Source organism: Fukomys damarensis, unplaced genomic scaffold, assembly GCF_012274545.1.
Source record: "Fukomys damarensis isolate Sample0158 unplaced genomic scaffold, DMR_v1.0_HiC HiC_scaffold_13, whole genome shotgun sequence".
In the NCBI taxonomy this organism is placed as follows: domain Eukaryota; kingdom Metazoa; phylum Chordata; class Mammalia; order Rodentia; family Bathyergidae; genus Fukomys; species Fukomys damarensis.
In genome coordinates, this window is record NW_022900925.1 from 26,654,644 (window position 1) to 26,673,092 (window position 18,449).

General features: G+C 38.8%; 2 protein-coding genes across 13 annotated transcripts in view; both read left to right on the top strand.

Annotated features, from left to right (window-relative positions):
* The window catches only part of Ska2 (spindle and kinetochore associated complex subunit 2), a 30,802-nt gene extending 28,797 nt beyond the window's left edge, over nt 1–2,005 (top strand). The window contains 1 exon segment of the mRNA XM_010626711.3: nt 1,748–2,005. Within this exon segment, the coding sequence (XP_010625013.2) occupies nt 1,748–1,951 (204 nt within the window). The 3' untranslated portion in view covers nt 1,952–2,005.
* A 3,392-nt stretch (nt 2,006–5,397) lies between these two features.
* The window catches only part of Trim37 (tripartite motif containing 37), a 151,794-nt gene continuing 138,742 nt past the window's right edge, over nt 5,398–18,449 (top strand). For 9 of the 12 annotated variants that reach the window (XR_780741.3, XM_033762937.1, XM_010626705.3 and 6 more), the window contains exons 1-4: nt 5,399–5,837; nt 7,674–7,775; nt 15,948–15,988; nt 17,192–17,308. Coding sequence is in view for 11 of the 12 variants with exons in the window: in XM_033762937.1 (XP_033618828.1) it covers nt 5,817–5,837; nt 7,674–7,775; nt 15,948–15,988; nt 17,192–17,308 (281 nt within the window). In the remaining variant the exon portion in view is untranslated. Of the gene's footprint in view, nt 5,838–7,673; nt 7,776–15,947; nt 15,989–17,191; nt 17,309–18,449 lie in introns of all 12 variants that reach the window. The other 3 variants (XM_033762938.1, XM_033762939.1, XM_033762940.1) reach the window with 2 other exon arrangements.

Consider the following 18,449-nt stretch of genomic DNA (forward strand, 5'->3'; position numbering starts at 1 on the left):
ATTTTTTTTTTTTTTTTTTTTTTTTTTGGTATTGGGGATTGAACTTGGGACCTTGCGCTTGCAAGGCAGGCGACAGCACCACTGAGCTAAATTCCCAGGCCCCCAGAATAATATTCTAAAAATTTTTCTTTAAAAATTTTTTTCAGTGCTGGGAGTTAAACTCGGGGCCTTGTGTATCCTAAGCAAGTATGCTGTCGCTGAGCTATACCCTCAGTCCTCATTTCCTTGTTTACTGAGGTAGAAGATGGATATTCTGTAAATGTTTGGGTTGCAGTAAGGCATATAATTGTCATTTTATTCATGTGAACATGTTTGGCAAATATTGTTTGATTAGTCAAACCAGCAGTCTATCAGGTATTGGACAGCTAGGCTTCCAATAGCCATATATGGCTATGTAAATTTAAACTCAATTATATAAAATTGGAAATTCAGTTCTTCATCTCCCAATTGGACAGTGCAGATGTAGAATGTTTCCACCATAATGGAAAGTTTTATTGGACAGTGCTGCCCTGGAGATTCAGATTCTGTAGGTCTGGGTGTTCTAGATTTGGCAGTCTCTCCAGAGATGACCTATATAATTAGGCAGATTTGAGGCTACTTGAGGAATTCATGTTGCATCTCATATTGCTTCCTCATAGAACTCTGTTTCTGCCAGCATATTTGTCAGTCCATTGTAAAAATCCTTTACAACTTTCCTTGTTTCATTTCTTCCTTTGCTTTTGCTCTTGCTAGTGAACACTGTTAGTTGGCTGTTTGCTCATCATCCATTTTTCTTCTACCTGTAAGAGTACTGACTTTCTTGAGATGGGTGTCTCATTTCATAGCCACATGCCTGAGGTCAAGCCCATCCTCTAATCCAGGGGTGTATTTCATTGGCAAAGGGGATGGATTTTTTCTAAAACTAACATTGGTTCAAGAATAAATTTGTAACCAGTGACATAGGAGTAAGTTTGGAAACAGGTAACTAGGGAGAGTTTCCTCACTGTGCAAAGAACCCTAGGAAGAGAAATCTGGAATTGTGTGTAGATGTACCAGTACTATTAGAGCCATTTCGCTGTGAGTTTGAGTGTGAAGCCACTATCAAGGATATCAGAGTTGTGAAACAGAGTTTGTTATGTGGTTAAGATGCCTCACATTTTCTTTCTTTTCAACTTATTGTGCGATGACAATGATTTTCTTATAATTAATCAATTTTTCTGTTTTTTACCACTAAATGCATTGCCATTATTCTTCAAAATTAATGCAAGACTCCACCCCGAGATTTCCAAACTATTTTTGTCCACATTTCCTTTTCGAAAACTTTTAGAATATAACAGCCAAACCTGATTTCTAATTTCTTGGCCTTATTTCTGTTTTTCTTTTTTTTTTTTTTACTTCTTTTTGGTTTTGCTTTGAAGTAGGATCTCAATATGTACTACAGGCTAGCTTTGAACTCACTATGTAGTCCAGGCTGGTCTCAACCTTGTAATGATCCTCCTGCCTCAGCCTTCCAAAGGACAGGATTACAGGTATATGCCACCATGCCTGGTCTGGTCTGGTTTCTTCATCTTAACTGCAAATTCTTTGGAAGCTCAAAGTTCACAGTACTTTGTGTATAGAGAGCCAACTATCTATTTTTTCTTTTGTCTTCCTATAGTTGTGATTACATACATGATATAAGCTTATGCAAACATTTATCGTGTGATAAAGCAGAACTTAATAGTATTTGAAGGTTTCTGAAATAAAGGTTTTATCATTTGTTTTCTAGCTGTCGCCACTGACTGAAGAAGAAATAACTGTGACAGAGCAGCTAAAATCTCGCATGCCACACTTATGAAGAAATGGAATTGCAAAAGGGAACTGTAATGATGAAGAGATTAATTCCAGAGAAATACAGGAAAACGTGTTGTTAACAGTTCATGAGTATAGTTGGGAGGCTGGTAAAGGAGGAGGAAGAGGAGGTTGGGCTTGAGTGACAGGGTTGTGATGCCTTTCATATTATATTAATAAAATTCAGCCAAAGGATGGAATGGAAATCAAAGGATTTAAATATCTATACCTATACTCAGTTCTATAATTTTAGGTAAGAAAGTCCCTTAATACTAATTTGCTTCTGTTCTATTTTTGTATTGTTGGGATAGTAGATGTTCTGGCCTATCATAAAAGAATGTTTATACATTTTAGTCTGTCATTGTGTGAATGAATGTGTGTTATAAAATAGACAAAGCAAAATACTTGTACTATATATTATATATATAGGTATATAATTTCATTGTTTTAAAATGTTGATGGCAGATGGGGTTACATCATTTTGGTAAGACTAATATGTGATGTGCAGTCTTTCACAAAGTTTAACTAATACAGTATATTGGCTTTCCTGTGATAGCCACATTTTAAAATTTTTTTTTCTTAAATCTTCTGCCTGCTAGTGTTGACCAGCATAAATTTGCTTTCGAATGCCATTTTTTAAATTATTTTTTTGGAACCAGGGATTGAACTCATGATCTTGCACTTGTGAGACAGGTGTAGTACCACTGAGCTAAATCCCCAGCCCTCAAATGCCATTTTTTGCTATCCCTGTGGTATCTCAATAATACTTTTATTCTCATTCATCCTGTATTTATAATTGTTCATTCTGTATAAAAGCTAAAACTCCAAGGGAAAAAAAAAAGAATATGAAAACTCAAAAACAAATCAGTGGAGCATTTACCTGCTACTTTTTAATTTGATTTTAAAGTCCCTGAGAAGAAATTCCTTTTTTTTGGGTATCATTGATCGAACTCACGACCTTGTGCTTGTGAGGCAGGCAAGGCACCACTAAGCTAAATCCCCAGCTTTTATCTACTTTTTGAGACTGGATCTTGCTATGTAGTTCAGGCTGACTATGAACTCACTATGTAGCCCAGCCTGGCTTTGAAAATTTGTGGCAATCCTGCTTCTACCTCCAGGGTGCTGGGATTATGGATGCACACCACCATGCTAGGTGATCCTAATTATTTTAAAATAACTATCAGCAATAAAGCAATTGTCCAAAGCAGAAATAGCTACAAGAAGGTTTTGGGGTGGGGGTGTAGCCCAGTGATAGAGCATGCGCCTAGTATGTTCAAGACCCTGGGCTAAATTGCCAGTACTTATAAAAATTTGGGCTGAGGACTTAGCTCAGTGGTACCACACCTGTCTCACAAGCACAAGGTCCTGAGTTGGATCCCTAGTACCTGAAAAAAAGAAAAAGTTAATTACATGGTTATTTAAAAGAGCAGCACACATACACATCTGTAAATCATAGTGTATCTATGTAATAGTAATTGAAGGTGCCAATAAATTTTTACTGTTAATGTGAGAAATGTTAAAACTATGCTTAGTTGGGGAGAAGAGGAACATGTATTGCAGTTTTGTTAATACTGGGCTTGGGAGTCATACCTGAGATGAGCCCTTTTTATGTGCAGTTCTGCTTTCTACGGTTTCAGATACCTATGACCAACCTTGGTCCAAAACATTAAGTGGCAAATTCCTGAAGTAAACAGTTCATTAGTGGCATGATAAATCTCATGCCATCCTGCTCCATCCCTCAGTCCAGGTTCTCCACACTGAATACACTGTTTGTCATAGTCACTCGATAGCTATGGTGTCGTAGTTGTATTAGTCGGGGTACTGTATTCCACCAGTAATTTTTTTTTTTAATTTATTAAGTTTTTGATTTTTTTTAGGCAGGTTCTTACTATGTAGTTCAGGCTGGCCTTGAACTCACTATGTAGTCCAGGCTGGCCTTGAACTTGTGACAAGCCTCCTGTCTCAGCCTTCCAAAGTGTTGGGATTCCAGATGTGCATCACCACACCCGGCTACGAATAATTTTTAAAAATTGAAATAAAATTCCCTCAACAGTGGTAACAATATTAGAGTGTATAATTGAGGACATTTTAGTACAAATAGTGTTGTGCAACCACCACCTTCACGTAGTTACTTTTTTTTTTTTTTTTTTTGGTCCCGGGGATTGAACTCAGGCTCTTTCCCTTGCAAGGCAGGCAGTGAAACCATTGAGCGAAATCCCTGGCCCTCAAAATCTTAAATAATTTTTAGTGAAAGCATTTACAGTCCCACATTAATCTAAATTTTTATCGTCTGGGGCTCAGGTAGTTGAAAATATAACTAGTTTCTGCTTACTATTTAATAGTTCCAAATGCCTGATACTCAAGAATTTATTAATTCCCCACATGCATACTCTTGGCTAAGGTAAGTATAAACTATTACATCTAGGGGCCAGGGATTTAGCTCAGTGGTTCCGCTGCCTGCCTACCAAGCACAAGGACTCGAGTTTGATCCCCCGTACCCCCCCCAAAAAAAATTACGTCTAGTTAACTGGAAAGGAAAAATTAGGTTCAAATTAAGAATTTCATGTATGTCCTTTTGTGTCACACACCTTCAACTTCTACAGTGTGTACATTGTTTCTGGCAGGAAATTGTAGAAAGCAGATCTCAAAACTCCACACAGCTGATAGATACCCTTTTGCCCTTTTTTTGGCGGGGAGCGGTACGGGTATGAAACTTGTGAGGCAGGCGATAGAACCACTAAACTAAAACCCCAGCCTCCGTTTTCCCTTTTAGTAGTAGTCCCACGGCGATGTCAACTCCAGCGTTCAGAAAAGCGTGGGGTGTGATTCTGAAGACTTTAATCTGTGGTCCTGTTCATCCTACCACCAAAATGACAAAGACCTCTTCACACTTCACAATATGGAACTTTTCAACTCGTTTCTTTGGTAGGGGGAGAGAAAAATCTTAAAACCTTAGAGAGCGGCCAGGTGTGGAGCCTGTTAATCTCAGCTAGTAAGGAAGATGAGCAGGCGCTGGGGATTTCGCTCAGCTCGGTGGCCTGCCTTGCAAGCGCAAGGACCTGAGTTCAATCCCCGGTTAAAAAAAAAAAAAAAAAAAAAGATGAGCAGGTGGAATGACTTCAGTGCCAGTCTGGGTACTCAGACCCTGAAACTAAGGCCTGGGAATGTAGTTCAGCGGTAGGTGCTTGCGTAGCAAGCGCCTGGGTTTGATTCCTGGGAAAACATTCAACCTCAAATCCTCCACTTTAGGACTTCTCCGAGCCACCTGTAGCGCAGCACCAGGCGTGGCTACTGATGTGCATTTCCTGGGCCTTCCCTTCAGTCTCCGAATCTGAACTCCTAGGGCTATGACTTCCAAATCGACATTTTTCCCAAGCGCAAAATTTTGAGAAGGCTGGAGCACTGCGCCTTAGCTGGGGACTGGCGGCCCTCCAGCTGCCCACACCGGGTTGCAGTTCTAGCCCAGCAACCCTGCGGCAAAGACTAGCCAAGTCTCGTGTGCGCTCCCGCACCGCGGGAACTAATTACCCGCCTCCCCCCCCTGCCCCGCCCCTCTTGCGCGCATGCGCATTGGGGCTTCTCTAGCTGTCGCACCTCTGGCTGCCTTGGTTACCGTTGGTGTTAGCGAATCGTCTGCGGCACCTCCTTCGCTCGCGACCAGCGCCTCAGACTCCCGCGGCGGTTCGATACGCGCGCGCCCGTGTCACGTGGGCCGAAGCTTCTTTGCGGTCGCTGACTGGCGGCTGAGGCGGGAGGAAGGAGCTGCGGCCGCTGCTTACCCTCCCTCTGTACCCTACGGCGGGCGCGGTGATAAAAATGGCGAAATGGGGGTAGCTGGCACAGAACCTGAGGAGATGAGGCGCGCTAGTGGGGCAGTTGTCTGAACCCCTTGATTTGGGTGCCGGGTTGTTCTTGGCTGTTTGACCTGACGACCTCGGGCCGGCGGTTGTTAGGGCAGACCACGGACTCCTGCGGGTCGCCGAGGGCCCCGCCGAGAGCCTGAGGCAATGGATGAGCAGAGTGTGGAGGTGAGGGGCGTTACGGAGGGTGGTGGTTAGTCTCCGCCGCTCTGTGAGCGTTTTTCGGCGGCCCCGTGCGCTCCCCTCTTCTAGGGCACCTCAATCCGGTCCTTAGCTCTGAGGTGGGCTGACCCCGGGCTGGTTCTGCGACCCTCGGGGTGATGTGTGCGTACTCTGTTCCGCAGTCAGGTGCTGCATAGCCTAGTGCATTCAGGGCTGCCTTGGCACCTGTACAATACTCCTACCACCCGATATTTGCAAACTAAGCCTTTACGGAGCAAAACTGCAAATTCATTAGATGGACGCGCTCTGCTGCTCGCCGCCACTTATTTAAGAGTGCTTGAGAGCGGATCCAAATCAAGGTCCACATGGATAATGATCTTTTCTTTTCAGCCTTACATTATGTTATAATTATATATAATTATATATAGTATATATGTTTGTATTGCCTTATTTGGCCGTAGTTCCTAGAACTAACTATTCCTTTTTTATGACTCTAGTAAGCGGATTTCACGTGTTTGGGATATTTCCATAAAGCCTGGAAACATCAAAACAGATTGCTTATCGAGCGTGACTGTCAAATTTGAACTTAAAATACTAAATCCTTCCTGGTAGGGGGTAGCTGTGTTACTGAACACTTGAAACTAGTTCACCCAGGGGTCTTTGTTGTCCACTGTGCAGCCAGTTAAGAGTCTTTACCTCACAGGCTCTGACCCCTGCAATCGTGATTCCATTCATGAGTATGTAATTTTCTTCGTAATTCCCTTTGTGAAAGTATTACATAGGTTTTATAAACTTACCTTGGTTTTAGTATGGTTTAAGTCTTCTGTAATGGAATAAAGATATGCAAAAATGCCATAAAAATTAAAATATGCAATACCTGCATTTAATTTTATGTGTTTTCTCTTCACTTCCTAAAGCAATTCACTGAGACTTGCTAGGTAATACTGATTCTCTACTTTTTTTTCTTCCCAAGGCCTCAGAACTGCCACCAAAATTTTTAAGAACAGAATCTCAAGCTCAGAGAAGTAGTTAGTTGGTTGCAGCATTAGGACAGAAATTCAGATTTCTGGATTCTGAATCAGTTTCTGAAGGGCCAAAATACACTGCCATTAGTATACATATATTTTTAAAACCTGTTTTCTCCTCTTAATTATAAAAGCGCTTTATTTCACGGGAAATTGTCAGGAAAATTTCATTTTGTGCAGTCTTTTCTTAGTGTTGTACATCATAAGCATTTCTCTATCATTATTTTAGGGGAAATTTCCAGGAAAAATTTATATTGTGCATTCAGTGTCTTCCTGTTGTGCATCATAAGCATTTCTCTATCATTAAGTAAATTTTGAGTGACAGGGTCATAATTTGTATTACTGCTATAATATCTTAATACTGGGATATTGAAGCTGTTGCCAGACTCTTGTCATTATTATTAATGCTTCAGTGAAAATTTTGTACATAAAAATCTGTCTTAGAATAGAATTCTTGTCAAACTTAGAAAAAAAAGAAGTACATTGTCCGGGAAATGTTCTGATGTATCTGGGACCTTGACCAAGTTCTGGTATGGAATATGGTAACAACTGAGATTTTAGCCCACAATAAATGTCATTGTTCAGTGAATTTTTGTTGTTGGTGGTGGTTTTGTCTTAATTTGGTTTTGGTTTTTGAGACGGTCTTTGTAGTGCAGGCTGGCCTCAAATTTGTGGTGCTTCTCCTGCCTCAGCATCCTGAGTGCTGAGATTTACAGGCATGTGCTACCATGCCAGCTCGAGTAAATTATTTTTGTAATGCTTTTTATTCTTGATCCAGTAGTCTAACCTGGGATCTTGCATCTTTTATTATTTTCAGAGCATTGCTGAGGTTTTCCGATGTTTCATTTGCATGGAGAAATTGCGGGATGCTCGCCTGTGTCCACATTGCTCCAAGCTTTGTTGTTTCAGCTGTATTAGGGTAAGTTGTATTTCTTTTAACTTACATTTAGTTTATATGTGATATAAGGAGTAACTATTTCTCTTAGCTTTTTCTTTATATTTTGGTCCCTTCTTAAAAATGTCCCTTAAATGAAGGCCTACTAGTTTGTACTGCTTAGTGCTTTGGAGATGAATAAACAGTACATGATCATTTCTGTGAAATGTATGAAGATACTAAGATGCTTCTGGAAACAGTTCACTGAAATTTTAATATATTTACATTATTAAATGGACTGCACATTTAACAAATAAATTTTTGTTTGTTATCCCCCCCATTAAGTTTATTGGTACATTTAAAGCAAACAATACAGTTAAGTTTATCATTGGGATCTTGTATCTTTACATGATATGTCTTGGTTCTTGTTTTGTTTGTTGTTTTGAGGTAGGGTTTTGCTCTCTAGTTCAGGTGGCTTTAAACTCACTATGTAGTTCAGGCTGGCTTCAAACTTGTGGCAATCCTCCTACCTCAGCCTCCTGAGTGCTCCCAGTGCTGGGATCACAGGTATGCACCATCGCATCCAGCTAATGAATTCATTTAACAAATGCTTAAAAACACCAGTGTTTGCCTGCATTGTGCTTGGGGTTGAGGGATACTAAGATAAGTGGCAATGCATCTTCCTTGATGGTGCTTATCTGATTGAGGGAATGGACTTGAGTGTTTGTATTGCAAAATGTGTGGCTTATGAAGAGGCTCTAAAAAAGTATTGGTCTCAGAAAAGGCAGAATTTACACGTTTGATGGTCAGATAGTGAAAAAGTGGGTAATGGGTTCAAAGAACTCATGTAGAAAAGTATTATATAGTTATAAGACACTACAGAGATGACCATAATCTAATGTCTTTCTTTCTTTCCTTCTTTCCTTCCTTCCTTCTTCCTTTCCTTTCCCTCCCGCCTTCCCTTCCCTTCTCTTCCTCTTCCTCCTTCTCTTCTCTTCCTCCTCCTCTTCTCTTCCTCCTCTTCTCTTCCCCTTCCTTCCCCTTCCCCTTCCTCTTCCTCTTCCCCTTCCTCTTCCCCTTCCCCTTCTCCTGCCCTCCCCTCCTCTCCTCTCTTCTCTGCTCTTCCTCAGGGTCTCACTATGTTATTGAGACTGCCCTGGAACTCACTATGTAGCTCAGGTTGGTCTCCTGCCTCAGCCTCCCGAGTGCTGGAATAACAGACGTGGGCCACCATGCCCGGCTAATCTAATGTCTTTAAATCGGTGAAAGTTATGGGGAAGCCTAAGATGTAAAGCAGAAAAAAAAATTTTTTGGGTTGTAATAAGTTCTTATAACATGGGAGTCCAGCAGCACATCTACAGAGAACTGTTGGAGACTGCCCTGCTCACATTACTCTTTTTTTTCTTGGTACTGGGGATTAAACTCAGGATCTTGCACTTTGGAGGCAAGCACCATGCCACTGAGCTAAATCCCTCACATTACCCTTGACATAATTTCTTTATTGAGAAAAATCAAAGCCATCTACCGTGATTTTTATTTCACATTTTCTGTTTCTTTATACTTGCCTAAATGAGATAAATACTGAATCCTTTTGTTGAGAGTGATATCTGCAACACTGAAATAGTTTTCTTGCTGCTAAGTCATGGTGGTGCGTGCCTATAATTCCAGCAGCTTGGTGGCTGAGGCAGGAGAATTACAAGTTGAAACCCAGCCTAGGCAATTTAGTGAGATCTTGTCCAAAAGATAAAAAGGGGGCTGGGGATTTAGCTCAGTGGCACCATGCCTTCCTTGCAAATACAAGGTCCTAAGTTAAATCCCTGGTACCAAAAAAAAGAAAAGGATAAAAAGGGATGGGGATATCACTTAGTGGAAAGACTGACTGTGTGTTCAATTTCCAGTACCACTACTACTACCACCAAAAAATTTTTTTGCAGTCACAGAACTAGTACTGTTTTTGTTTGTTTGTTTATTCTTGAGACAAGGTCTCGCTCTGTAGTTAGGCTTGTCTCAAATTCATTGTACATCCCAGGCTGGCCTTGAATGTACAGTGATCCTCCAGCCTCACCCTCCTCAGTGCTGGGATTACAGGTGTGTGCCACCATGCTGGGCTTCTGTGTTGGCTCTTGAATGCACTTTTTTTTGTGGCAATACCTAATTTATTTTATTAATTGAGTTTATTGGTACTTTTTTATTATTAGGATTTTTTTTTTTTTTTTGGTACTGAGGCTCAAACTCAGGATCTTGTGCTTGCGAGGCAGGTAGCAGAACCACTGAGCTAAATCCTTGGCCCTACTGGTACTTTTTTGAACGCACTTTCATTTGTTCATTCATTCAGCATGATTGCTTGCCTGTTTGGTATCAAGCATTTACTTCCCAATGCTAATTGAGATATGGATACAAAAAGTGATAAATATGAGCCTGGGGATTTAGCTCAGTGGTGCTGCTGCCAGACTTGCAAGCACAAAGTCCTGAGTTTGATCCCCTGGTACCAAAAAAAAAAAAAAAAAAAAAAAAAAAAAAAAAAAAAAAAAAGTAAGTAGATACAAGTAAGTTCTTATAAGAAGGAAAAACTGAATAGGGTTACAGAGGACTTTGAGTAGGTGATAGGGTTTTAGCTGTTTTAGATATGGTAGTCTGGAAAGGTTTGAGGAGATGACATTTCAGCAGAGATCTCAATGAAATATTAGAGTAAACAGTGTGACTCTGGAGTGTTTAGAAGAAAAAAAGACCCTGAGAAGAATGCTCAGTATGTTGAGAAGTAGCAAGAAAGCCAGTGTGGCTAGAGCAAAGTGAACAGAGGGAGAGAGGAATAGAAGATAAATTTGGAGATGTGATTAAGGGACTTGGGTAATGAACTTGGGTGGTAACCATTGACCTTAGAGCTTGTTTGGAGGTACTAGCAGGGGAGCACAGCTACTCATGTACCCTTGACTGAAGAACAGTACTCTTATCTGGGAAAGTTGTCTGCTTTGAGCCCAAAGCTTCAGGAGGAATATACATGGAGCCATGAGGGAGGAAGGGGAGACTGGCCTAGCCAGATAATCAGATCAATGCTGGTGATTAGTGGGGTGACATGTCGCGGCTAGATTGCCCTCATATCCTGATGATAACCATTGAAAGCTTTTGAGTGATATGAAATAATTTCTGTTTCAAAGATGTCGCTGTACTTTGTGGAAAGTGAACTATAGGTAGATAGAAGAGGAAGTAAGGAGTAAAGGAAAGGTGTGCTTTGTAGTGAAAGATGAGTGGTGGTTTATATTAGTGTGGTAATAGTAGAGGGGGTAAGAAATAGGGGAGTTCAGAATATGTTTTGAAGGTAGAACCAACAGGATTTGCTTACAGATGGGATATGAGGAAAATCTTTTATAACTTCTAGATGAATGAATGTTTTTTGTTTTTGTTTTTGTTTTTGTTTTGAGACAGGGTCTCACTATGTAGTCCAGGCTGGTCTCCAACTCAGTGATCCTCCTGCCTCAGCCTCTCAAATGCTGGGATTACAGGTTTGCGCCACCACGCCCGGCTTGATTTTTTTTTTTTTGTACTGGGGATCAAACTCAGGTCTTTGCGCTTGCAAGGTAGGCAGCAGAACCACTGAGCTAAATCCCCAGCCCTTGAATGGTTTTTTTATTCTATTTTTATTTTATTTATTTGTTATTTATTTTTTTTATACTGGGGACAAGCTCGGCCTTATGCTTGTAGGGCAGGCAGTGGAACCACTGAGCTAAATCCCCGGCCGTAATGTTTATTTTTTGACAGATCTTGCTATGTAGTCTTGGCTGGCCTGAACTCTCAGCCATATGTAGCTTAGGGTGGCCTGTAGTATATTATTGTAAGGTAGAATAACTTGAGGAGGAGACTCAAAGAATAAAGAAAGAAAGACATTAGATTATGTTCATCTTTGTAATCTCTTATAACTATATAATACTTTTCTATATGAGCTCTTTGAACCCATTACCCACTTTTTAACTATCTGACCTATTAAACGTGTAAATTCTGCCTTGTCTGAGACCAATACTTCAAAAGATAAATAGTGAGTTCAGGCCAGCTTGAACTAGTGAGACCTTGTCTCAAAAAAGATAAGTATTAAAAAAAACTTTCACAGAATTATTACTCTAAAAGTGAGAAAATGAAGGATATCAAAGAGGTGTGTTGGAAGTCAGCGTTGATTTTGCTTTGTTTAATTTTGTTTTTTCTGGTACTGGGGATTGAATTTAGCACCTTGCACTTGCCAGGCAGGTGTGATGCCACTGAGCTAGATCCCCAGCCCTGCTTTGTTTAATTTTATCTTGGTGAGACTTAACAGTTATCCAGCAAATGTTTCTGAACAGACATGGATGACTACAAAAGCTAGATACCTCACCTCAAGGCTATATTTTCAGGGCTCATTCCTGTGGTTGGTTACTAGATACCCTACCTCACCAAATTGTACCAGTGTTCATTTGAATGCTTTCCCATTCTCCCGTGACATTTCTTTTCATCTGACTGGAAATTTGACTCCGATGGTCCAGATCTTGCTTGTGTCATTGAATACATAAAAGTCCAGACTTGCAGTTTGTTGACCAGGACTGTATTCATCTTCAGCCTAGTATGTGTTCTACACATACCTAAAGGTGGGAACATCCACTGTATTTTAAGATAGGTATCTCATTTATCAAACTACATTCATTTGATTATTTTTCATTACCTTTTCTTGTTTTCTTTGTACCATCTTTTTCCAGTTCTTTTGTTTTTAGTTTTGTTTGACCCCTTTATTTTCAGCCTTGGTAGCACTTTATATGTTTGCTTGTAATTATTGACTTTGTATGGTTTTTATTTTGCCAGACATTTTTCATTAGATACAATTAACACCATAACTAGACATATTTAAAGTATACAGTTTAGTAAGTTTTTTTTTTTCCCCCCAATTTGCTAAATTTTTGTTTTTGTTTTTTGGTACCAGGGATTGAACTCAGGACCTTGTGCTTGCAAGGCAGGTGGCAGCACCACTGAGCTAAATCCCCGGCCCCAGTTTGCTAAGTTTAATAAGTATATATATGTGTGAAACTATCATTACAGTCAAAATAGTGAACATATCTGTTATCATCACCAAAAGTTTCTATGTGCCCTTCTGCTTTACTTGTCCTCAGGGAAGTAGTGTTCTGCTTTCTGTCCTATAGATAAGTTTGCATTTTCTGGAATTTTCCACAGATAAAATCATATAGTATGTACTGAAATGTGTTTGGCATTTTTCACTTAGCAGAATTATTTTGAGACTCATCTAGTATTCCCTTGTATAGCTGGGTAATATATATTCCATTTACATACTGATAGACATTTGAAGATGTTTTTGGTTTTTTACTCTTATATAATAAACTGCTATGAACAGCTGTATACAAGTCTTTAAATGGACTGAAGCTTTATTTTCTTAATTAGAAATGGAATGGCTAGGTCATGTGAGTATGTTTAACTTTTTAACGTATTACCAAACTTTTCTAAAGTAGCTGTAATATGTTATGTCCTTACCAGCAGTGCGAGAGTTTATTTCCTGCAAATTGATGTGTTTGGTTTTTAAAATTTTAGTTATTCTTACAGATATGTAATAATATCTCATTATGTTTTTTCTTTTTTATGCTTTTTTGAGGTATAGGTGATCAGAGGGACATGTGCACACTACAAGCACTCTACTGTTGAACTATATCCCTTGGCCCTTTTTATATTTTTAATTTTATTTATTTATTTTTGCTATCAGGGATTGAACTCATGACCTTGTGCTTATGAGGCAGGCGTGGTGCCACTGAGCTAAATCCCTGGCCTTTTATTTTTTTTATTTTGATACAGGATTTCACTAAGTTGCCCAAGCTGGGCTTGAATTTGTGATCCTCCTTCCTCAGCCTCCCAAGTCGCTAGGATTACAGGTCATTGTTTTTTATTTATTTGTTTGTTTTGAGACACAGTCTCACTCTGTAATTCAGGCTGGGTTTAAATTCACTATGTAGCCCAAGCTGGCCTCAAACTCAATGGTAGTCTTCTTGCCTCAGCCTTCTGAGTGCTGGGATTATAGGTGTACACCACCACACCTGGCAGGTCATTAATTTTTAAATTAGCATTTTTCTGATGAGTAAGGATTCTTTCAAGAGCCTCTTTGCCATCCATATATTGTTTTTGGAAATATTATCAATGGATCAGTCATTGCCTTTTGTTTGGGTTTGAGAGAACTTTTTTTTAGTATTAAAATTACCATATTTATTTTGTGTTTAAATTAAATTATGGAATAAGGTACAAGGTAAAAATGCAGTAAAGGGAAAGTTTACCTCTAGCCTGGGATAGGCAGGAAAGTTGTACAGACATAAATAACATTTCTGTGGGACAGGAAATGGAGGAGATTGTATAAGCAAATATGCAAATATAATGTGAATGGTATATATTGAAGCATTTGGGCTTTTTGGACTGTATTTAAAAGTATGGTTTGATCATTCCCAGTTATGGTTCCAACCTTTGATGAGGTTATAATCTAGCAGCACAGGTGAAATCAACACATACATCATTGGAGTATTTTAAATACAATGAAACAAAGCGTGGGTTGCTGTGAGAGAGCATGGCAATGATATTTAAGATGAGACTTTTTGGGCCAGGCATTTAGCTCAGTGGTTCTGCCGCCTGCCTTGCAAGCACAAGGACCCAAGTTCAATCCCCGGTACCAAAAAAAAAAAAAAAGATGAGGTTTTTTTTTTTCTTCTGGTGCCAGGGATCAAACTCAGGACCTTGCGCTTGCCAAGAAGGTGCAGTGCCACTGAGCTGCATCCCTGGCCCAGGCAGTAATATTTAAGATGGTCTGCAGTGTGAGGAAGAGTTTTTAAGAGGAAGTAACATAAACTGGAAGCTAAGTGAATGGGAGTGTCTCAGATGAAGTGAATGAATATTCTGTGCAGAAAGGAAACATATTTAAAAGCCCTTAACCTCCCTGGTTAAGGGGTATAGCCTGAGACTAGTCCCTGAAGAGAAGTATGGGAAAGGTGACTTTAGTAGAGGAGTAACATGTCAGAGGGTGGTTTCGGGGGAAAGAAACTTGATTCTAATCTCATTTTTGCCTCGGGGTCAAAAAAATATTGTTAAGGTTTATTAGGAATGGAGAGATCCTTTTCTATTTGCTTGTTTTTTCCTTCTAGCTTTTCTTCTTTTCTCTGAAGTACCTTGTTTCCTATTATTTTAAGTCTTTTTTTTTCCAGTAGTGCTGGGGACTGTACTGCAAATGCTCTACCCCTGAGATGCATCCCCAGCCCTTTTTACATTTTAAATTTTATTTTGGGACAGTGTCTCACTAAGTTGCCTACGCTGACCTGAACTTGGGATCCTTCTGCCTTGGCCTTCTGAGTACCTGGGATTATAGTACTCAGTTTATCTGAAATCTTTTATTGTCCTTCAAGGTTTCCTTGAGAAATTTATTACTAAATTATTTGACTTCATATAAAGGCTCATGTTTTCTTATAGAAGTTGAAAGGGCTAAAGAGACATAACAGATACTTGGAATACATTGATGTAATTTGTTATTTACCTCAGGATATATTTGCCAGACTTAAAACAAAATTTTTAGCTATTAACCTGTTGTCTTCAGAAAAGTATTCAGAAAATTCTAGTATGTAGTATGTGGTATAAAACTGTTCCTAATCTAGTAGTAATTTAAATGGTTAGTAAAATTTGTATAACTATAAAAAAGCCAAAATTCTTAGATATTTAAATTACAAAATTATAAAATAACCAAATCATAAAATTCAAATTATAAGATTTATCTATTGCTCTTTTATATCTAATTTTGTATGACTATAATATGTATACTTCAGAATTAGTTTGCTTTTCAAAAAAGAAATTTAATTATACTTTAAACTTTCTCAGGGAGTTTGTAGTACCTTAGATAGAAAAAAATCAGTGCTATGGTTTAATTTTGAGGATGGAATGATAGGATCATTATTTTTGTGAAGATTGCATGAAACCCAGATAGTCCTAGAATCACTTCCTTCCTATGGGACAGTAGCCTCTTAACTATTTTAGGAGAAGTTCTGTCCTTTTGCAAGTTTGTTCCTGTCAGGATAATGAGACAGTAGATTGTTATTTCTATAAGTATCTCTAAAATTGATTTAGGCATTAGAGAATTAAAACTTGTTAAACTTGCTTTATAAATACTGGATTTATACAAATTAATGGAGATTTTACAATAAAATTCAAATTCTTTTATCTTCATAGCGCTGGCTGACAGAGCAGAGAGCTCAGTGTCCTCATTGCCGGTAAGTATTTTTCTATAATTATTTGTGAACTCGGAAAATATTAAGGCTGTGGGGGTCAGAGAGTGTGCCATAGGATTCATAGGGGCATTTTTTTTCTTCATTTTGCTAGACTTTTCTTTATTTTTTTAAACATGGCCTTGCTATGTAATCAGGGTGACCTTGAACTCACTATGTAGGTCTGGCTGGCCTCAAACTCACGGCAGTCCTTCTACCTCAGCTTCCCAAGTGCTAGGATTACAAGCATGTGCCACCACCCCTGGAGGTAGACTTTTCTTATGAATACTGTTGAATAGAATATAAACAGCGTGTCTAGAAAAAGAAATGGAGACACTAATTTATCTGACTTGGATTTAGTTTGATGTTTTACTCTTGCCTCTCTTAGAAAATCATTATAACTTCTTGTGGGGGTAAATACAGGGGTATGTGCTGAGCATTGAAGGCCATCATATAGAGCTATATCCTCAGCTCTTTTTTAGTTTTTAGTTTGAGACAGGGTCTCTCTAAATCACTAAGTTGCCCAGACTGGGCTTAAATTTGTGCTCCTCTTCCTGCCTCAGCCTCTCAGGTAGCTGGGATTATAAGCATGTGCTACTGTACCTGGCTTTATATATATATGTGTGTGTGTTTTGTTTTATTGTTTTATTTATTTGTTTGTTTGCAATACTGAGGATTAAACTCAGGGCCTTCATACTGAGTTATACCCTGGATTGAACTCGGGTCCTTGTGCTTGCAAGGCAGGTGTGTGTGTGTGCATGTGTATTTGACAGGGTCTCACTAAAATTCCCAGGTTGGGCTTAAACTTTTGAGTGTCCTGCCTATGCCTCCCAGAATGCTGGGATTACAGGTATGTTGGCATCACACTGGTCATAGTTTTTTTTAAAGTGGTAGATATCTTTTCTTAGTGGTATGTATACATGTCATTTTTTAAAAAAGTTTGAATAATCCATTTTAATAACTATATCTTGATTTATTTATGCTCATATTGAGAGATACTTAGTTTGTTTCTACCTTTGGTTACTTAAAATAATGCCAGAGTGCCATCTTTTGCCTATTTTTCATCTTGTATTGTTTGCTTTGCTTAGCTTGTGAGAAGACCAGCAATATTGTGACACAAATGTGATTATGAGCTCTGCTTTGAGAAATGTATTAGAAAATTAATCTCAAAATCCTGAGTTACAGTATGTGTATGGATTTTCTTCCCAGTGCTCCACTCCAGCTACGAGAACTAGTAAATTGTCGTTGGGCAGAAGAAGTAACACAACAGCTTGATACTCTTCAACTCTGCAGTCTCACCAAACATGAAGAAAATGAAAAGGACAAGTATGCCCCCAATTTCTTTGTTCAAAATAGATTTTACCATATGTCATTTTAATGACACTATGTTATTATAAATGTGCACATTATAAATGTGCGTGCATATATGTTTTTGGTGCTGAGTACTGAACCCAGGACCTCATGTTTATGAGCCACACTCTACCACTTAGTTAAACTTGCAGCCCTAATGACACTTTATTCCTTTTCTTTCTTTCTTTTTTTTTTTTTTGGTACTGGGGATTGAACTCAGGACCTTGCTCTTGCAAGGCAGGCAGGCGTTGTGCCTTTGAGCTAAATCCCCAAGCCCTAATGACACGTTAGTAATAGTTTTCTTTTAGTTATTTATAAAGGAGAAGTTTAGTATTGCTTCAACCATTTCTTAATTTGATGATTTTATTTTTTAATATTTAAAATGAATTTTTAAAATGTTTAATGTTTATGGCATGAATGTGCATACATATACATGCATGTACATAAAGTTCTGTGCTACATTTAAGGGATAAAAGGCATGATTTCTGTCTGTTTAATGGGAAAACTATGATAATAGTGTTATTTTTGGAGAAGACCTTGGGAACAGAATTTTTGAGCAACAATAATTACAAAATAAGAATTAAGATACATCATGCAGGTATAAATTCCATATAAGGAATGTTGTAATTATGTATATCTAAATTGTATTAAGAAACTTAGTAAACAAATGAGAATTAACAAATTATCTTTCATCATATGAGATCCAGTTTTGGTCATATCTGGAGGGTTGTTGTGAGGAAAGGTATAGTATGACAGTATTCTGTTTTATAGGTGAAGAAACTACATGGTTTATTGCAAGGAAACACTGTCCAGCAATGGTAAAATAACTTAGGAGAAAATGCAGGAATGTTATGATGTGTGTTGTACTGTGGATTGAAGCACAGACCTTTACACTGAAAAGGGCCCTCATCCCTTTTTCACTTTTTATTTTGATTATTTTGGGGGGGGGTTATTTATTTTTTTTCACTTTTTATTTTGAGACAGGGTCTCCCTAAGTCACTAAATTGCCCAGACCAGGCTTGAGCTTTGATCCCCTTGCCTCAGCCTCCCAGAGTGCTGAGATTACAAGTGTGTGCCACTACACACCCAGCTTTGAATGTTTTATTTTTACTTTTTG